Raw genomic sequence first — 18,056 nt, 5'->3', positions numbered from 1 at the left:
GGCGTCCAAGGGCCCCGCTCCCAGCGGGAAGATCACCGATGAGTTCACCGGAGCTGGATCGATCGGAAAGATCTGCCAGGTCATCGGTGCCGTCGTCGACGTGAGGTTCGATGAGGGGCTGCCTCCGATCTACACGGCGCTCGAGGTTCTGGATCGGGAGGAGAGGTTGGTTCTCGAGGTCGCACATCATTTGGAGGAGAATGTTGTGAGGACGATCGCTATGGATCTCACTGATGGGCTCGTTCGAGGAGGGAAGGTCTTGAACACTGGATCTCCGATCACTGTAAGATACTTTCGCGTTTTTCTGATCTGTGTGTATTAGGTTTGATGAGCGTGATCTCGGGATTACTATTTTTCTTATGAAAAAGACTGATCTTTTTTTCCCTTTTATTCAGGTGTAGCATTAAAATTTTCATATATCTGTATAATAAGTTTTACCATTGAATCTGGTGCATCCCGGGGTTTTTTAACTATTAACTATAGTGTGATAGTTGAATTCATATTGTGTCAATAGTGTGTCTTTGGTATGTATTGAATTTGAATTAACAGCTCTTCTATTCTCTGTGGCTCATGGATCCACAATGCGACTTTGTACACGTAGCTAGTCTGATGGAATAGTATATGATATTAATAGATCAACAGTACTTTTTTTGGTCATAGCACTATATATAGCATTTTGTTCCTGCCACTTGTGCTTGTGGAATTTAATATTGGCAATTTGCAGCTTTTAGCCAACAAAAGTTATTTTGTGCGGTGAGTATATATACGTCTTGGCAGTAGGATTGTGAAGAATGTTTCAAGTTGTTTATGAAATTATCTGGTTTATCAGCTGTTGGATATATAAAACAAATTTATTTAGTAATTCTGTTGCTATTTTTGTCGGTAATTCTTTGATTTTTGTCATTTTACATTTGGGGTATCCTGATTGTATTTTGCGTGCTACATGTAATTAACCTATTCTTTTACCTACATATGTGTAGTTCCTGCAAGAGGTGCCTTTCTTTTATTTTTCTCTTCGATCTTTGTTGGAGTTTGTTATATCATTTAATTCACATGTGACTGGAATTTTCATTACTCTGTATTTGACATTGAGAAGTTTTATGAGATTTAGGGGGCCTAAGGTATGTTTTCCCTGTTGAAATGACTTCAGATCATTCTATAGATTGCGCCGCTATTTACTTATATCTTGCAAAGGAGGTTTTTTTTACCTCTCTCTTAGATTTCTCTTGTTGGAGTCTGATTATTTTGTCTTTTTTATATTCCATTTTTACTGGTACTGCAACCGTTCTGCATTAGATAATGAGGCTTTATTTAGATTTGGGAATCTTTATTTAGATTTTGAGGACTTATTATATATTCTTTTCATCAAAAAGGTTTCTGCTCATTCTGTGATATGAGCCAATGTATACCTACATTGGCGTCTTATCTGAGAGGAACAATTTCTTTAATATTCTTTCAAACTTCTCATATTGGAGTCCACTTACTGTAACTGGTATCTAGCTGATCTATAATTACATCATGAAATTTAATTCGATTTATGGCTCTTCTAGTGTATCTTCTCCTCAACGATAATCACCGGAGGCTATGATATTCTGCATGGGGTGGCCCAATATACTCTTGTCTTACCCAGCTGCTATATCTCTATCAACTTTCAGTTGATCACTCTTTATTTGTTTATTTCTTAGGTGCCTGTTGGTCGCGCAACTCTTGGACGCATCATGAATGTTATTGGAGAACCCATTGATGAGAGGGGTGATATCAGTAAGTTTACGTCATGAAATTGCTTGATATGCTTTAGTTATTGGTTCCTATATCTAATATTATCACATTTTTCTTGACAGAAACAAACCACTTCCTGCCCATCCATAGAGAACCCCCCTCTTTTGTTGAGCAGGCTACTGAGCAGGAGATCCTTGTTACTGGAATTAAGGTACTGCATTAGATGCTTATAAACGTAGTTATAATGTCTTTACTTAATAAAATGATTCCACTATTTGCTTTCTATTGTCAAGATGTATTGTTATTTAATTTCTGAGCTAGGAAAAAAAAATGATGAGATTACCAACTTGCAACATGTGTTATGCTAATCCTCATGCTTTTTTCAATGAGCTGAATATAAAAGTTATGAATTTATTTTTTTCTCCTAAAAAGTTTGTGTAAGTTGTAATAATTTCTTTCGGAAAATTTTCTGGTTTTAGTTTCTTCGACTGGAATTCTATTACTCTAATCCCTACCTGTTATGTCCTCTTTGTTGTTCAAGGTACATTCCTGTTTAATGCCTATATAAGGAAATTTTATTGTCACTATTCCTAGTTATTTACAAACAATACTGTAATATATTATTGATTGTATTTGCTCATATTTTGTTTGCTGTGGTTACCAGGTTGTTGATCTTCTTGCACCTTACCAGAGAGGAGGAAAAATTGGGTTGTTCGGTGGTGCTGGTGTAGGAAAGACGGTGCTTATTATGGAACTGATCAACAATGTTGCTAAAGCTCATGGTAGGTTTCAAGATAACTTCCTCATTGCATTCATGATTTTAAATGCTTATTACGTTTGTTAAAATTACCCTGTATCAGGTGGTTTCTCTGTCTTTGCTGGTGTTGGAGAACGTACCCGTGAAGGGAATGACTTATACAGGGAAATGATGGAGAGTGGGGTCATTAAGCTAGGAGAGAAGCAGGTCTGGGAATTGAATTTTTCTTCCTGTGTAGTTCTTGGTTTGCTCGGTTTTTATTTGAAGCCTGATATTATTGTTTGTTTCGATAGAGTGAGAGCAAATGTGCTCTTGTTTATGGGCAAATGAACGAGCCCCCTGGTGCCCGTGCTCGTGTTGGACTGACTGGACTGACAGTCGCTGAGCACTTCCGTGATGCTGAAGGGCAAGATGTGCTTCTGTTCATTGATAACATCTTCCGTTTCACCCAAGTATGCTTTGCTGATTTTGCTTTATAGGATAAAATTCTCTATTCATGATATTTTGCTATAGTCTTGGATGCTCATGTTGTATTTCAGGCAAACTCTGAAGTGTCTTCTCTTCTTGGGCGTATTCCATCTGCTGTCGGTTACCAACCAACACTAAGTACCGATATCGGAGGGCTCCAAGAAAGGATTACGACGACAAAGAAGGGTTCCATCACCTCTGTACAAGCTATTTATGTGCCTGCTGATGACTTGACAGATCCTGCTCCAGCTACTACCTTTGCCCATCTTGATGCAACAACTGTGTTGTCTAGACAGGTTTGTTGCTTAGTTATAATTTCAGAAAGACCAGCATAGTTGCACTTACATATTTTTTGAGTAAATTTTACAAACCCACTGAACTTTGTGTTTGCATAAACCCCCATGAAATTTATAAATTATAGAAAATCCCTCTGAACTTACAAACTTACACTACACCTTATCAGATTTGGAGATTTTTCATAACGGTGTAACAGAGTAAAAGTGTAAACTACGCTTTACTTTTTGCCTTACCTGCAATGTTCTATTTAGCAAGTACGTAGTAAAGTGAGCATGTAGACACATGCAGAGCACGTAGACAACTTTATTATTTAGCGAGACAAGTTCACATGGTTTTCTGTGAGTTATAAAGTTTGGAAGGGGTTTTTGCAAAACCTTTCAAACTCATTTTTTTGGGTAGGGGGTAGTGGCTGTGAAGTTTACCAATTTTTTTCACTTATTCTAAATATGTCCATTTCTTATAGATCTCGGAGCTGGGCATTTATCCTGCTGTGGATCCCCTTGATTCTACATCTAGAATGCTTTCTCCCAATGTTTTGGGAGAAGAGCACTACAATACTGCTCGTGGCATTCAGAAGGTTCTCCAGAACTACAAGAATCTTCAAGATATCATCGCAATTTTGGGAATGGATGAGCTTAGTGAAGAAGATAAATTGACTGTTGCTCGTGCTCGAAAGATCCAGCGATTTTTGAGCCAGCCTTTCCATGTTGCCGAAGTTTTTACAGGTGCACCTGGAAAGTATGTGGATATTAAAGAAAGTGTCAAAAGCTTCCAGGTATGGACTTTTCTGCTAGGTGTTCTGTTTTTTTAGTATGTTTTGGGAAATAGTATTCTACGTAGTTGAGAAACTGATGACACATGCGTACAGCGCGAAGAAACATTAATTGTTCAACTTTCATCTGGTTATGTTTTTGAATACAACGCTGCTATTTGGCTCGGCCGCCCAGCTCGAACAAAGGAGAATAAATAATTTATGCATATTGAGGAAGAATGTAATCTATTAAGAATAGAAAGATATCCGGCATTGACCTAAAAATTATTGCCACAGCAATATTTTGCTATTTTTATCATGTTGATAATGTATGTCTAGTGGTTTATCTAAATTTGAGCTTTGTACATCTAAAGAGAATTGAAATTCTGCACAATGAAACGCGTGTAAAAACTTTAATTAAAGCTTTATAGACCATCCCTAGCTGGTTCCAAACTATTATCAGTATTGTTGACTAAATCTGACTTGTGTCTGGTGTCTGCTGGGCACCAAGAGCTTACCAATCTTCTTAGGCTGAGCGATATATTTGCTTGAAATGTTTGTTATTTATGCTCATCTTTATTTTCGTAAACGTTTATCTCACAAATATTTTTCAGTAATAAATTTGTTGAAATCATTTATTGCAGGGTGTTCTTGATGGAAAATACGATGACCTACCAGAGCAGTCCTTTTACATGGTTGGAGGAATTGAGGAGGTTGTTGCCAAGGCTGAGAGGCTTGCAAAAGAGAACGCCTAAAGGGGATGTCAAGTTCCAGCTGATGTAATAATATTAAAATTGATGAATTTGGATGTTTCCTACATCCAAAAGGAGATTTTTATTTTTGAGGTCACGAAACATTGATCTTTTTTTGCTTTACTGTTCGTGTTGGTTGTAGGTTTTCATTTTGAGGGAAACTGTGCCTGAGCTTTTTTGCCCGGCTTTTTTGCCCAATAAGAATGCGGACATTGTGTTTATTTTAAGGCATGTGTATCAAGGACGTGTCTTTCAATTATAAATATATGCACTCAATGATGCTTTTGTGGTCCAGTCGTAGTCTTTTAAGGATATAGATGTTTGCGTTCTTTAGTTGATTTTAGCTCGTGAGACGTTTTGTTTTCAGCTCGGATGGCAATGCACTGCTTACTGCTTACTCTCTGTATTTAGGGGGTGCATCCTTTTTGTTTCTTCCCTTGTGAGTGTGTGACCATCTGCTGCATTGCTTGTACTGTATGTATTTGTTGGATGCAGCTTCAATTGTTGCAATTGTTGTTGCCTGTAGTGAGTTGCTTTTTATAAGGGGTGGAAATGAATTAAATAATTAGTAAATAGTTCGATAATTGTTTGATTAATTATTTGGTCATATCCGATTCGGTAGTTCATTAACCACTAAGCAAATATTTTTAATTATTGAGTTTATTAACGAAAAGAATTTAACTAGATGTATATTTGATTCGTTTGCCTATTAAATATTTGTTTACGTTTAAAATTTGATCACTTATTATTTGTATTATTGCACATGATATTATATTTGTAACCCACTTACCATTTCTACTTAAGTTTTATGTATTGATTTTAAGACTTGAATAATCTTATTTGTTTTCTAATAAAATTTTTGATTTAAATATATATACATCATATATTATAAAGGAATACTTTTCATTTATGAATTTAAATACTATTTAAAAATCAAATTCTTTAACGGTATAAATGTACTTATGATATTCGATTAGTATTCATGAATATTTATCAAATACTAAGTATTCGAGTTTAAATTCGAAAACCTCTAGATATGAACATTAGAGTTCACATTCAAATTCAATAATTTTAAACAAATATAAATATGTACGTCTTAGTATTCGATTCGATTTGATCGTTTAGCATCCATACTTGTCGTTGTTATTGTAGTAGATGTTTGTTACTTGTGTTATATTTTTCGGACTTTTGTTCTGGCTGTGTTGCCATTTAAGTTGCAAATCTAAATCTCACTTCAAAATAGATGCATATGTGATCTATATCCAAATCTATCAAAATAGGATTTTGTAACTACAGATATAATTGCATTAGTAGTAAAAAAAAAAAATTTAAAAAATACAGTTGTAATTTGCACTTGCTGCAAAAAAGAAAGGACCAAGGTATTTGGTTTGCTTCACTTAGGCGTGATAGACTGAAAGATGACACTGTTGGCCTGGCAGGGATAAAAGTATTGAGACACCATGAGGGAACTAGTATCTGATGGTTAAGTTGATGTGAAAAAACTACTTTTTCAGTTTGATTAAGAGGATTATGAGCAACAATCATAATAAAATGCACAATTAACCTAAAAGATGGGGAAACAAATTGGATATCCTCCATGTATTTAATGTAGCAATACATATAGCTACATATTTATTTATAAGATCGGTAATTGGAGAGTGTTCAATTACGCAATCCTTATCGTTTATTCCAATTTCAAGGGTTGAGGTGAAACCACACACGACTCTAAAAGTTATCTTGAAAACCACTGTTGCCTTTAAAACCACTATTATAGGAACCGACATTGTGATAGCACTGACAATGCTCTATGATTTCATCTTGGCCGTTGGCATTGGAATAGAGGGATAGGATTGGAGTAATGCGATGCTCTTCGATTACTAATCAATTGGAGAGGATCTGAATCATTTTTTATATCATATATAATGGTAAAATCTCTTTACAATATCCAAGGGGTGTAAATATTAAATTCTACTTCCCACACATTTATACGGCATTCAATATGAATTTTTTTAATGGTTTAATTGCACTTAAATACACTAGAGATTTCCCTATGTTGCACATTACATATCATCACTTGTTTTTGGAAGCACTTATATATCTTAAAGTTTTAAAAACGTGCACTTATATATCCTAAAGTTTTTAAAATTGACACCTAAATACTCTCAAGTTTGCATATCTGTGTGTAATATTTAAGTGCAAGTTTTAAACATTTATGGTATTTAAATGCATGTTATTAAAACTATAAAGAGTATAAGTTTCCAAAACAAGTGAGGGTACATAAGTGCAAATTAGGGGAAACTATAGCGCATAGCATCCTGTTTCAGGCTCAGTTCTCACTAAAAACAATATATGTGATTTCTTTATTTTGTATTTTTCAGTAAAAAGTTATATCTATACCTAGGGTTGTCCAAAAAGCCCGCCGGCCCGGGCCCGGTCGGGCCGGAAACCGGCCCGGCCCGGCCCAGAACAGTGCCTTTTTTTTATTTTTTTTATTTTTTTATTTTTTTATTTTCTTATATGTATAATATATGTATATATAAAATATATGTATATGTGTATATATATTGTGTATATAATATATATATATATATATATATATATATATATATAATATTTTATATATATATATATATAATAATATATATATATATATATTAACTCCTCTTCTTAGTATATATTATATAAATGTATACACAGGGTCTCTCTTTATATAAGTATATATATGTATAAGTATGCTTCTCTTAATATATGTATAAGTATATTAAGTATCTAAATGTATAACTCTCTCCTTATATAAGTATAGCTCTCTCTTATATATGTATAATATATGTATATATAGTATATGAATAGTACCTCTCTTCTCTTAGTATATAAGTAATATATAGTATAATTCCTCTATATATTATAATATATGTATAAGTATATATATAATTATACAGTGTATACTCCTTATATAAGTATATATCGATATACTCTCTCTTATTTATGTATATATTCTCTATGTAATTATATAATATATATATATATATATTATATTATATATATATATATATATATATATATATATATATAGTAAATAGGAAATTTCTAAGGTTGAAGTATACTATTTTTATCATACACTATAGTTTATAGTGTATTAGAGAAAGTTGCTATACTTGATCCTCTTCTCTCATGAGAAAGTCATATATTCTTACTCTAATCTACCTGAAAGTTGCTTGCACTTTCGCCTTAACTGCTTATTGTGGATTATGTAATAGTTTCAGTATCTTTAAATAATCCTCTCTCGTTCCTTTATAAATAGTTAAACGCTTTATACCTTTTGTATGTTAATTCATATATTAATGCGTATTGTTTTGTCCGAGTTTTGGTTCATTTTCTAATATTTTCTATTGTTTGAATTTGTGTAGTTGTTGGTTTGATTTATGTATCATTGGCGAGAATTTTTGTGTTCGTAAATCTTTTCTCACATCTATTAGTAAATCTTTATTGTCATTTCCCTTATATATATTTTGAATTGACATTCTTTTTTATTTAGCTAATACTTATATATAAAGATAAATTTTATAATAAGTTTTTGGATGTGTTCTGGGTTTCAGTGGAGTTATAACTTCAATTGTTGATTCATATTCCTTCAACTTTTATCTGATTATGAGTATTGTCACAGTAAATTAGAAATGACAATTTGATGGTCCTCTCGCTTAATAAGGTATATAATATAAACTGGTATAGTTTAAAAACCAATTAGTTATACTTCTCTCTATATATGGTTTGAAATTATCTCTTCTTATCGAAGAGCTGTATATTATCTCTTGCAAACTCTTGTGTATAATGTTGATGCTCTGGCTGAGCCCTCCCTATATTACTAGAGGTTATGCGTTAATCAGTGTGAGTAACCTTCGTTCAATTTTTAATATGTAAATGATTAGAAGTTAACTTGCTATTACTGATCTCCATTTCCTCTTGCTATATCGTAATTAACCGGTTGAGATTATACTGCGCAATCGCAACATATAAATTTAATAAAGGCACAATACTATAATTTATAGCGTTGAGAAGCACTGAATAAATATATTAATTCCTATGTTATGGTAGGATTTCTACTGACTTTATACTATAATTATACACCTATTATACTTCATGTATAAATCCTTTGAGATCAATCATATATGCGGTACCAACTTAATCTTTATTATATAGCCTGTATTATTGTCCAGGTAATATTTAATTCAATTAATATACGATTCTATTAAATAATGTAATAAGTAAATATGAAAACAAGGAAAGCTCAGGGATCTAAAGAAGCAATGTCAACATTTGTAATCTTAATTAAAGCAATCCAGAATCATAGTATAATTTATAAGTTAATTATTAAAGTAGAACCAAGCAGAGTCATAAATCAAAGATGCTTAGACGAAGCTTTTAAATTAAATCAAATCAAGCTTATTAATTGGATGTATTTGGGAAGAGTAGTGAAATCCTATAATAATAGCTAATTAAAGATAGAAAAACTTGAAAGCGCGTAGATACTTTCAATACTTTATAACTTGATTTTAATTCATTAAGATTAATATGTGAGTCATTTACTTATGAGTTCTCAGTCAACATTAAAATAATTGAGTGTTCTCGGAGAGGTCGGGTTTGGATTTGACGAAGGACCCAGGTAGACTCGCTGACGACCGGGCCCTGATGTTGATCGTGTTTTACGTGCTCTCAGATATGGAGCCCCGGCCCGTACGAATTCGCCGGGGCCCGGGTCCGGAATTTTGGCCCCGACCCCTTTTGAGTGGCGCTCCGACAGCGCGCCGTGCCGGTGCCGGCCGGCGACCGCTACGAGTCTGCTCGCTTAACTTTATCCATTCCGTTACAACCTATTACAATTTGTGGTGTGGCTTTGTCTCTCTCGCCGCATCACATTATATTATGTCTGGTTAGTGAGACCATTAGTAATAACTTTCTAATCAGCTGAGTGGTTCACTAGGCCACCATATTTTAACAAGGAGAGAGTAAAACTCAGTAATGATGAGATTAGGGTTTTACTTTTATGGTACTAATAGATTTATTGGTGTTCGAAGACTGCTGGCATAGATGACAATTCGGCTCGGATCATTGAGAGCCACAGCGCCAGTTGGTGGAACGCAACAACCTGGTTTAAGGGCTAAAAATCTTGCTGTTGACAAAAACCGCATTAAGGAGGTAAACAGTGCGCAGGCGGTGAGAGCTAAAATTGATTTAGGCCAAAACTATTTGTTGATGCTGATATCAAACAGTCAAATGAACAAGTGATAAGTTGACGGAAGTCCTCTAACTCTGTGAATGTCGGTTCTGGAGCAGATTGTTGCTTCCGCCGCACGAAGTTAGCGGGCCTCCTTACCATTCAGAATACAAGGAAGTAGCTTGGCTCCCGTTTGGTGCCATTCTCGTCTTTGCTTCTGCGTTTGGGTTGAATTTCTTTGAAGTGAATAAGCAGAGCGGGCTCCTGGGTGCTGATATACCTGAAAAGACAATTAGTTACCTAAAACCAATAAGGAAGTAAAAATGGAGAAAAAGGGGAACTAACACAAAGAATTTTGTTGTAAAATGAGGAGGTGGGAATTGAAAAACAGTAAAATGGTTCTCTGGCGCGACCTCTGAACAGTTGCGCAAATCCCGAAATTAGCTAAATTGTGGGGGTAGTAAAGAGTGTATAATTGTTATATAGAGTGACGACAGTAAAGAGGAACTACAACAAGCCATGTTTAAGGCTTCGCGTACAGGTGTCTGTGAGAGAGAAAGAAAACTGACGATCTATGTTATAAAGCATAAGGGATCGTTGTTGTTATAATCTACAGTACATCCACATATCATAAAGGTAAGCAATCGAACAATAAAGATATTTTTATATTTACTAGGAACTAAGAATACTAGATAGGAGATACCGTATGTTATAGTGTGATGAAAAGTGAGAGATTTACAATATTTACATTACACATTTTCTTGCATGTTCTGAGTATTGACAGTACGGGATTTTGTGATCTTCACATGGATTTTACAATTTTATAATAGGATACGTGGGAAAGGCAATCACTAAAAGTCACCAAGTAGTTGAAGATTTTCTTCCTAACGTAGATGTCACACAAAATCTCACCATTGCTTATGGCATTTAAAATTACGAGAATCGCGCGCGGCCACGCTTATTAGTCACTACACAACATGATTCGTACAGATTACTCTCGTTAAATAAAATAACACGCGAGGTGCACTGCGGGAAAAGATCGCGGTGTCGCACAGCTGAGGAAATGCGTACCAATGGGAAGACAGATAGTAACAGACCTATTGGGGCGGATAGAATGTAATGGCACCATAATGCATTTAATGAATCTATCGAGGTGATTGGCTGTCAGTGCGCAGGGACAATTAAGAATGCGGCTCTGATGCTTGCTATTCACTGGAGGTGGTCTACATTAAAATACGTCGAAACTATACACTGAATAGTCCAGCTCTGTCCATGGTGGTCAAGCACCAAAAAAAGTAGCCAAATACGGCGAAAAGAGTACAAACTATAGATTCGGATCCTCACCATTATTACGAGTCATGTGCACTTTAGTCGGCCCAAGATGTTCGGCTCATTTCAAGAGGAACCTTTAGCTAAGAAACCTCTTGAGGGGGACAGTAATACTTCTCAGAAAGAAAGAGGACTAGGCGAACTCAATCTAGCATTCCGGAAATGCTACATCCATCTTATGCCGATGTCCAGGCGGGTTGAAAGAAATTCCCGCCTCCCTCCCTGAATAAATGACCGTATGCTAGATGCTATTGGGCCTAAAACGCCAGGGTGACAGCGTACGGACAAAAGGGTCGCGCTCACGAAATATAATAATCAGAAGCCCCTGGCTGTCTCTAGGGCAATTCTCTAATAGGATTGTAAATGTGTCTCTTTAGGATAGGGGAATTCGTGGACCTCTCCTACCTCTAAGAAGAGTTCGATACATGTTTGTTGCGCAAGTCTGTGATATTGTGCATGCATGATTCTTCCTCCAATAATGATGATGTGGATGGGACAGAAAGACTATACTTTTAGTGAAGAACTGCGAAGAAAATTGTCACTTGAGGCGATTTCAGCACTAGAATGACTATAACAACTATTAAACTTTCCGGATGCGGGACTATCGGTCTGTCTGTCGAAAAACTTTGACTGTTGAGGCTCCATCTATGAAATTCGTATAATAGATCATTTTTTTGGGAGAAGTTAATGAAGTGATTTTACGTGTCAAGGGTTCATCATGATTCATAATTGTTCAACCTAAGCGCTATTATTCAGTTGATCGCAATTACAAGATGTAGTAGTTAGTGTACTTCTTATTGGTCCTCTATTAAAGCTATTTGGAGTGTAGAATAAAATACATCTATATTTGTTCGTTATCGAATCCACCAAATTTCTAGAAACGTATCACCTCATAATATATGTACTAATCAACGCGAATTCTCTTCGAAATCTCATGGTATTAACTACATTCTCCCGAGTGCTGAAGTGCTATAAATTCCTCCATATAAAAGCGTATTAACTTACTACTATTGAGTGGTCTTATAAGATGTGTAAGAGCGCCAAACAAACTTATTATCTGTTGAAACTATATCTGATAGCCATCCTCTAAAGGATTACGCTTGTAAAGGTCTTGCATCTTGGAGGTAATTGGAAAAGATATGTGTTTTGTAAAATGGATTCACCTTTTAGGCAACTACTGCAGTTAAAACACAGACCGAATAGAGAGACATGAAACTGCAGATATAAGTCAGTCTATTGCAAGAAATTTCTTTACTTCACTGAAACGAAAACTTGCGGCAACACCGGTTCATAACTGGATGCGGAAAGTATTAATCTCTAACGAACGAATGTTAAGGGAAACATCGAGCACTTACAGTCCGTAACATAATCAAAACGCAAAAAAAGCCTATTCTGCTCTTAAAGCGACAGAGATTTTTCAAAAATCTCGTCACCGCCGGCCAAACTGTGTCCTGCCATCAAAATCTTTATTATGAGGAGTAGAGACTTGGTCCTTGATTATACATCAAGATACCCATTATAGGCCGGTCCTAAAACTACTGAAGGATTCCTTCCTTTTCCATCCAGAAACATTCCTTTGTTCCCAATAAGGTATTTACTCTTTTTTGTTAAACATTTGCAAAGTATATTCACATTCTTTGGTAGCTTGAGAGACTGCAGGCCGGAGGGCGCAGTTTAATTCAGAGGAATCATTTGCCACTCCCAAGTCTTCTCCACTTGAAAGGGAAGAAGTACCAACAAATACCGTAGATTTATTTGTGCGTACCAGATCAATGCGCCCGATGTAATATCAAGAGCACTGCGAAAGCTCATGTCCACTCATCAAAATCACCAATTGTAATTTTAAAAGATTTCAATTATGTAACATATTGGGAGAAATGCCAGTATGGACACAGACTAGCAAATACCGCGGATAAGAAGAATGAATGTATCTCGATGGGCGGGTTCGTGCCTTAAGGAGATTTGATGACTAATGTACACCCAGCTATAAAATTTTGTAAAGAAAATCCGTTCTATCTAGAGCCAACTAGCTGTGGAGGGTGATGTCGTGAAAGAAATATGAGATTTCCGTATTCTGTGCGACATGCTCGAGGGGTCTTCATGGCATGGTCCAGATCCCCAAACTCGAGCGTTCTTCTTACATCGATCAAGTCTTTCATTTCAAACTCCGTCTTTAGGCATGAGCTAGCTTCTGTAAGCTCCTTGTGTGTTCCAATAACATTTATATCATCAATATAATACAGAAGCCATTTTTTTTTGAATTTCTTTATAAACACACAAGGGCAAACATCATTATTTGCATATCTCCTTTTCAGGAGGAACTCACTCAGTCGTTTATACCACATTCTACCTGACTGTTTCAAGTCGTATAACGACCTTTATAATTTAATGCTATACATGTTACGATTCTTGTTTTCTCTTAATTCAGGAATTTTAAGTCCATCAGGGACTTTCATATAAAAATATTAGCGTCTAATGACTCATATAAAAATATGGTCATGATGTACATATACTGCATATATAAATTCATAGTTTCTGCTATAGGTATTAACTTACGGAACATAATACAATCACTAATAGGAAAATATTTTACATCTAAATCGATGTCGGGTCTCTGCGTGAACCCATAGAGCTATGAATCTCGCTTTATATCTCACCACCCTACAATTCTCATTTATTTTTCTTACGAAGACCCATTATATCCTGCATGGATATATGAACTACAGGTTCAAAATACTTTAGCGAGTTCGACTTAGCCTCAATTGCCACTTTCCATCTCACCTAGTCCGAATGCTTCAAGCACTCTACTACCGACTTAGGTTCTGGATCCAGATTATTTTCGGAGATAGTAAGAGCAACTGTAGAGGCAACTATGTTGTCGACAACTTTTATATTGATATTATATATTTCTCCTTTTTCACAAATTTGTGACCACTTTAATTCTTATTTTATGTCAACCAAATCCTCGTCATTTCCCTTAACAATTGGATTTGGCCGTTCCGCATCTCCAATATTATGATTATCAAGCGCACGTGCAATTTACTGGAGATTCCATCTTCAGGATGAATCTCTTCTGGAGGTTATGGGAGTGACTGTCTTTCTATATATATAATTTAGTTTGCCGCGAACTTTTATCTTTTTTTATATGCTTCTAGCACAATATGCTTCTGGCATACCAAATCATCAATGATATACTCAACATGAATATGGGGCTTAGTCACTCTTTTCTTAGCAGATTATCATGTGAACTTCTGGTTCAGTTTGACTAGTACGTGGATATAAATATTGAAGATCTTGACATTATTTTGTATTTTGGGCACTAATCTCCCCCTAATGTCGAGAATTGATCTTCAATGAAAATGCAGTCAGCGTACCAAATTATAAATTGATCCCCTAACATAGGCCATAGGTACTAAATTATTGACGGAGTTTTATAAATAATGTATGTACCTTCACCGAGGTCCCATAGAGGTACGCTATGGTGGTGATATAGAAACATGGACTGCAAATAAATAATACGCAGATGGGAAATGTTTCGCTTCTTCACCACGTATTAGATAAAGGGGGGAAATTTGTGATATGCAGTTGGTCGGATTTGGTTTGAATGCCTCATTTAATATAAGAAAATCCGACAAATCATATTTTGCCCAAGATGACCCAATCGCTCATGCCTGAATTTAAGAATTTGGGTCCCTAAAACTCAAACTCATCGCAACATGGTGTATTTTAGGTCAGACAAATTCTATAATATACACATATGAATAAAAACCACATAGGTTCACAAGAGTTTAAAGCAAAATCAAGATAAATTAAAATTGTCTGACAAATGTATATAATCCAAATATAGAGAAACCAAATAGTTTACCTTGACCACCTCGATAAGATCTACTACCTCCCCCTCGTTCGAGCTTATGAATATTAATTTGAATTATGACATGTGCTTCAGGCACTACGACTGAACCAATTAAACTTGCATTATGGTTTCTCATAACAACTGGTTGTGTTTTTAACAACTACTAATACAAGGATTAGTTCATAATGCTTTTAGTTGTACTATTGTAAGATTACAAGGTTACTTGTTGAATTGTATTCAGTCGAGGGTTTAAAATCCAAAAATGGCTACAGGATAAGATCTCCTACTATGTTTATAGCCTCCCCCTTGTCCACGCGTATAAGTAATTTTCTGAATTGTAGCATGTGATACAAACACAACTCGTAAGCCAACTAGTCTGACATTGTGATTTCTAATCATCAATTGATTGTGCTTCTCTGCGACTACTAATATAGATATCAATTCAGAATGCTAAGTGCAATTCTTGGTCATGTACTGCTGCTGGAGTACAATATTATTTGCGTGGAATAGGGAAAAGAATTTTTCGATCAAATTATTGGCTTCCATAGATCAAATCCATCCTTCTGGGATAGCCCAGAAAAGTGAATATTTTTTTATTGAGGCATTTAATTTTTCACGTCTTACAAAATTTTAAAGTGTTTGTCTTCTGGACAAAGATACTTAAAGAATCAAGAGATATAATCGTGCAAAAATCACAAGGATGTCCAGTAAAAATGAACATTCGAGGCCAAAGACAAGTAATAATTACTATCATATATCACAGTGCACTAATCATGGGGAAGAAAGATTAATGCATGAGAAATTAGAAATATTCACATTTTAATAAGATCACACATAATCACCAAAATCATCAAGTTCCTTCTTTTTTTTGCTGGACACTCTCCGATCATCCCAAAAGTCAGGAAGTGAAGATTAATTTGTATAAAACAATAAGCTGGACGAAATCCCATCCTGGTGCATTATTTTGCGTTCGTTCAGGCGAACGCCAGAAAGAGGGAACACGTACCAAAGTCACCCCAAACTCAAATCAGTTGTCGTTGCTGACGCGTTTAGAGAGGGGCCGTGCTGATTCTTCCCAAAAATTCTCGACGCTCGACTGCACTGACTCCCTGGGCAAAACACAAAGAGCGAAGACCAAAAAAGCCCTTACGAGATAACCGGTTGCAGTACTGGAATACAACACAAAGGTCCCTGGCCGATCCATGCTATCATGTTTGCATCAAACGTTCAACCAACTCACCAGCAATTATCCAGTAATCTCGATGATGAAACCCAAATGCCGAAATAAAAAGAACCCCATTTTCGAGCCACTAAATAAGGTATCATAACGCGCACAATCTAGCAAAACAGCCAGTTCGAATAATTCCTTCCCATATATACCACAATCAATCGCTAAATATGAAAGTTTATAACCCCCGTCATCAATCGACCAATCTGTTGGAGTGTGAGAAGATGAACCTGCAAACTCGTATTTGTCATTTCAACAAATCACGGAAGAAACAACTGTATTTGCAACCATTGCGGTAAGTAACCCCATTAGAACAGTATGGCATCAACACTATTTTACATGAACCCTATAGCTGATTTCAGACAGGAACGGCAATAGAATGCTAGAAAATATATACTCTCTTTCAATTTTACTTAGGGGCAAAAAAAAAAGAAAAAAGAAAAAAGAAGCGAATGTTGCTGGAACACGAGTACGTGAGCAAAAACTGCCTATATATATATTATGGGTACCATAAACTCCTTTTGCTTTCATACTGAATCCATCCAGAGTAATATCTTCATCTATGTGTCCAAGGAGCTAATATTGTTTCCTGGGAGGGTACTGATCATTAATCTCCTCAACTATGCAGTTATATGTACGTTGAGGACCTGACAAGACCTTTGAAACGCGATCAAAATGGAAAGCGAGGCACAAGCTAATCCTGAGGTCCTGAACACTTGCTCACCAATCCAACGGAAGAAATAAGAAGAAAAAAATGCTGAAATAGTTTCATACTGTTGTAATCTTGTTGTTATATCTACATACATCACATATCATAAGTAAGAATCGAACATGAAATGTAAATGTAAATAGACAAGAGAAGAGATAGGGAGAAAGTGATCATCTCATTTTATTCATCTTCATTTCTCCATACATTTTGTCTTCCATGGATTACATTATATAGATGTAGAAGGGAATACTAAAAGTCACAAGTAGGTGAAGAGATTTCTTCTAGTAATGTCCACATTCATTGTATTTATATTTACAACAACGACCTCTCTCCGTATGTTATTTCGTTGTACAAAGATCATTTCAATAAAGAAATATAGGATTTAGAGGATATTTAACTCTTGTTCTTATTTTATGTTTTTTTTATATGATGTATAAATAAAACTACTTTATCTTCCTTTTAGTTTGATTAATTGGACTCTAAGCACCAGTCATAACGAGAACCACAGTATCCCGTTTAATTTCTAAAATTTTGCTAAAGGACTCTAACTCATCCCCATATAATGAAATTTACAATAAGAATTAATATTGTATAATAAAATTTGGACTTTACCCATGTACTTAATGAAGTTTATTTCAGCGAGGACTTAAAAATCTTGACTAATGAAGCTTAATCTCGTTATTGACACAAAATATATGCGTACATTACATATCTTTCACACGTATTCTTTCATAAATGAGACCATTGTCTTTGTTGAACATGAAAAAAAAACAACTTAAAAAACCAAGAGGCGTGCACATAAGGATTGTTATCTCAACCTTTGTTCTTTTTTGCAATGAGGCATGTCTTGGTGCACACCACTTGCAACGCGATTAATCGTTTCGCATTAACGGGACGATCTATGGCGGAGCGTTGCCTCCGAAAGCATCACAAAACTCCCTAATTAGATCTCCTTCTTCGTAGACATATCGATCACCGGTG

The 18,056-nt window shown here is 35.5% G+C and overlaps 1 protein-coding gene across 1 annotated transcript; it reads left to right on the top strand.

Moving 5' to 3' along the window:
- Positions 2-5,038, top strand: LOC109845780 (ATP synthase subunit beta, mitochondrial; the record flags this gene model as incomplete). The annotated part of the gene is made up of 9 exons (XM_020415050.1): positions 2-283; positions 1,686-1,761; positions 1,842-1,930; positions 2,384-2,501; positions 2,580-2,683; positions 2,770-2,928; positions 3,016-3,240; positions 3,705-4,016; positions 4,637-5,038. Coding segments are annotated over 9 exons (1,476 nt in total), but the record flags the coding sequence as incomplete, so codon positions are not given.

This window comes from Asparagus officinalis, chromosome 6 (genome assembly GCF_001876935.1).
Source record: "Asparagus officinalis chromosome 6, Aspof.V1, whole genome shotgun sequence".
In the NCBI taxonomy this organism is placed as follows: Eukaryota; Viridiplantae; Streptophyta; class Magnoliopsida; order Asparagales; family Asparagaceae; genus Asparagus; species Asparagus officinalis.
The sequence above is the reverse complement of the archived record's forward strand: the minus strand, read 5'-3'. Positions and strand labels throughout refer to the sequence as shown.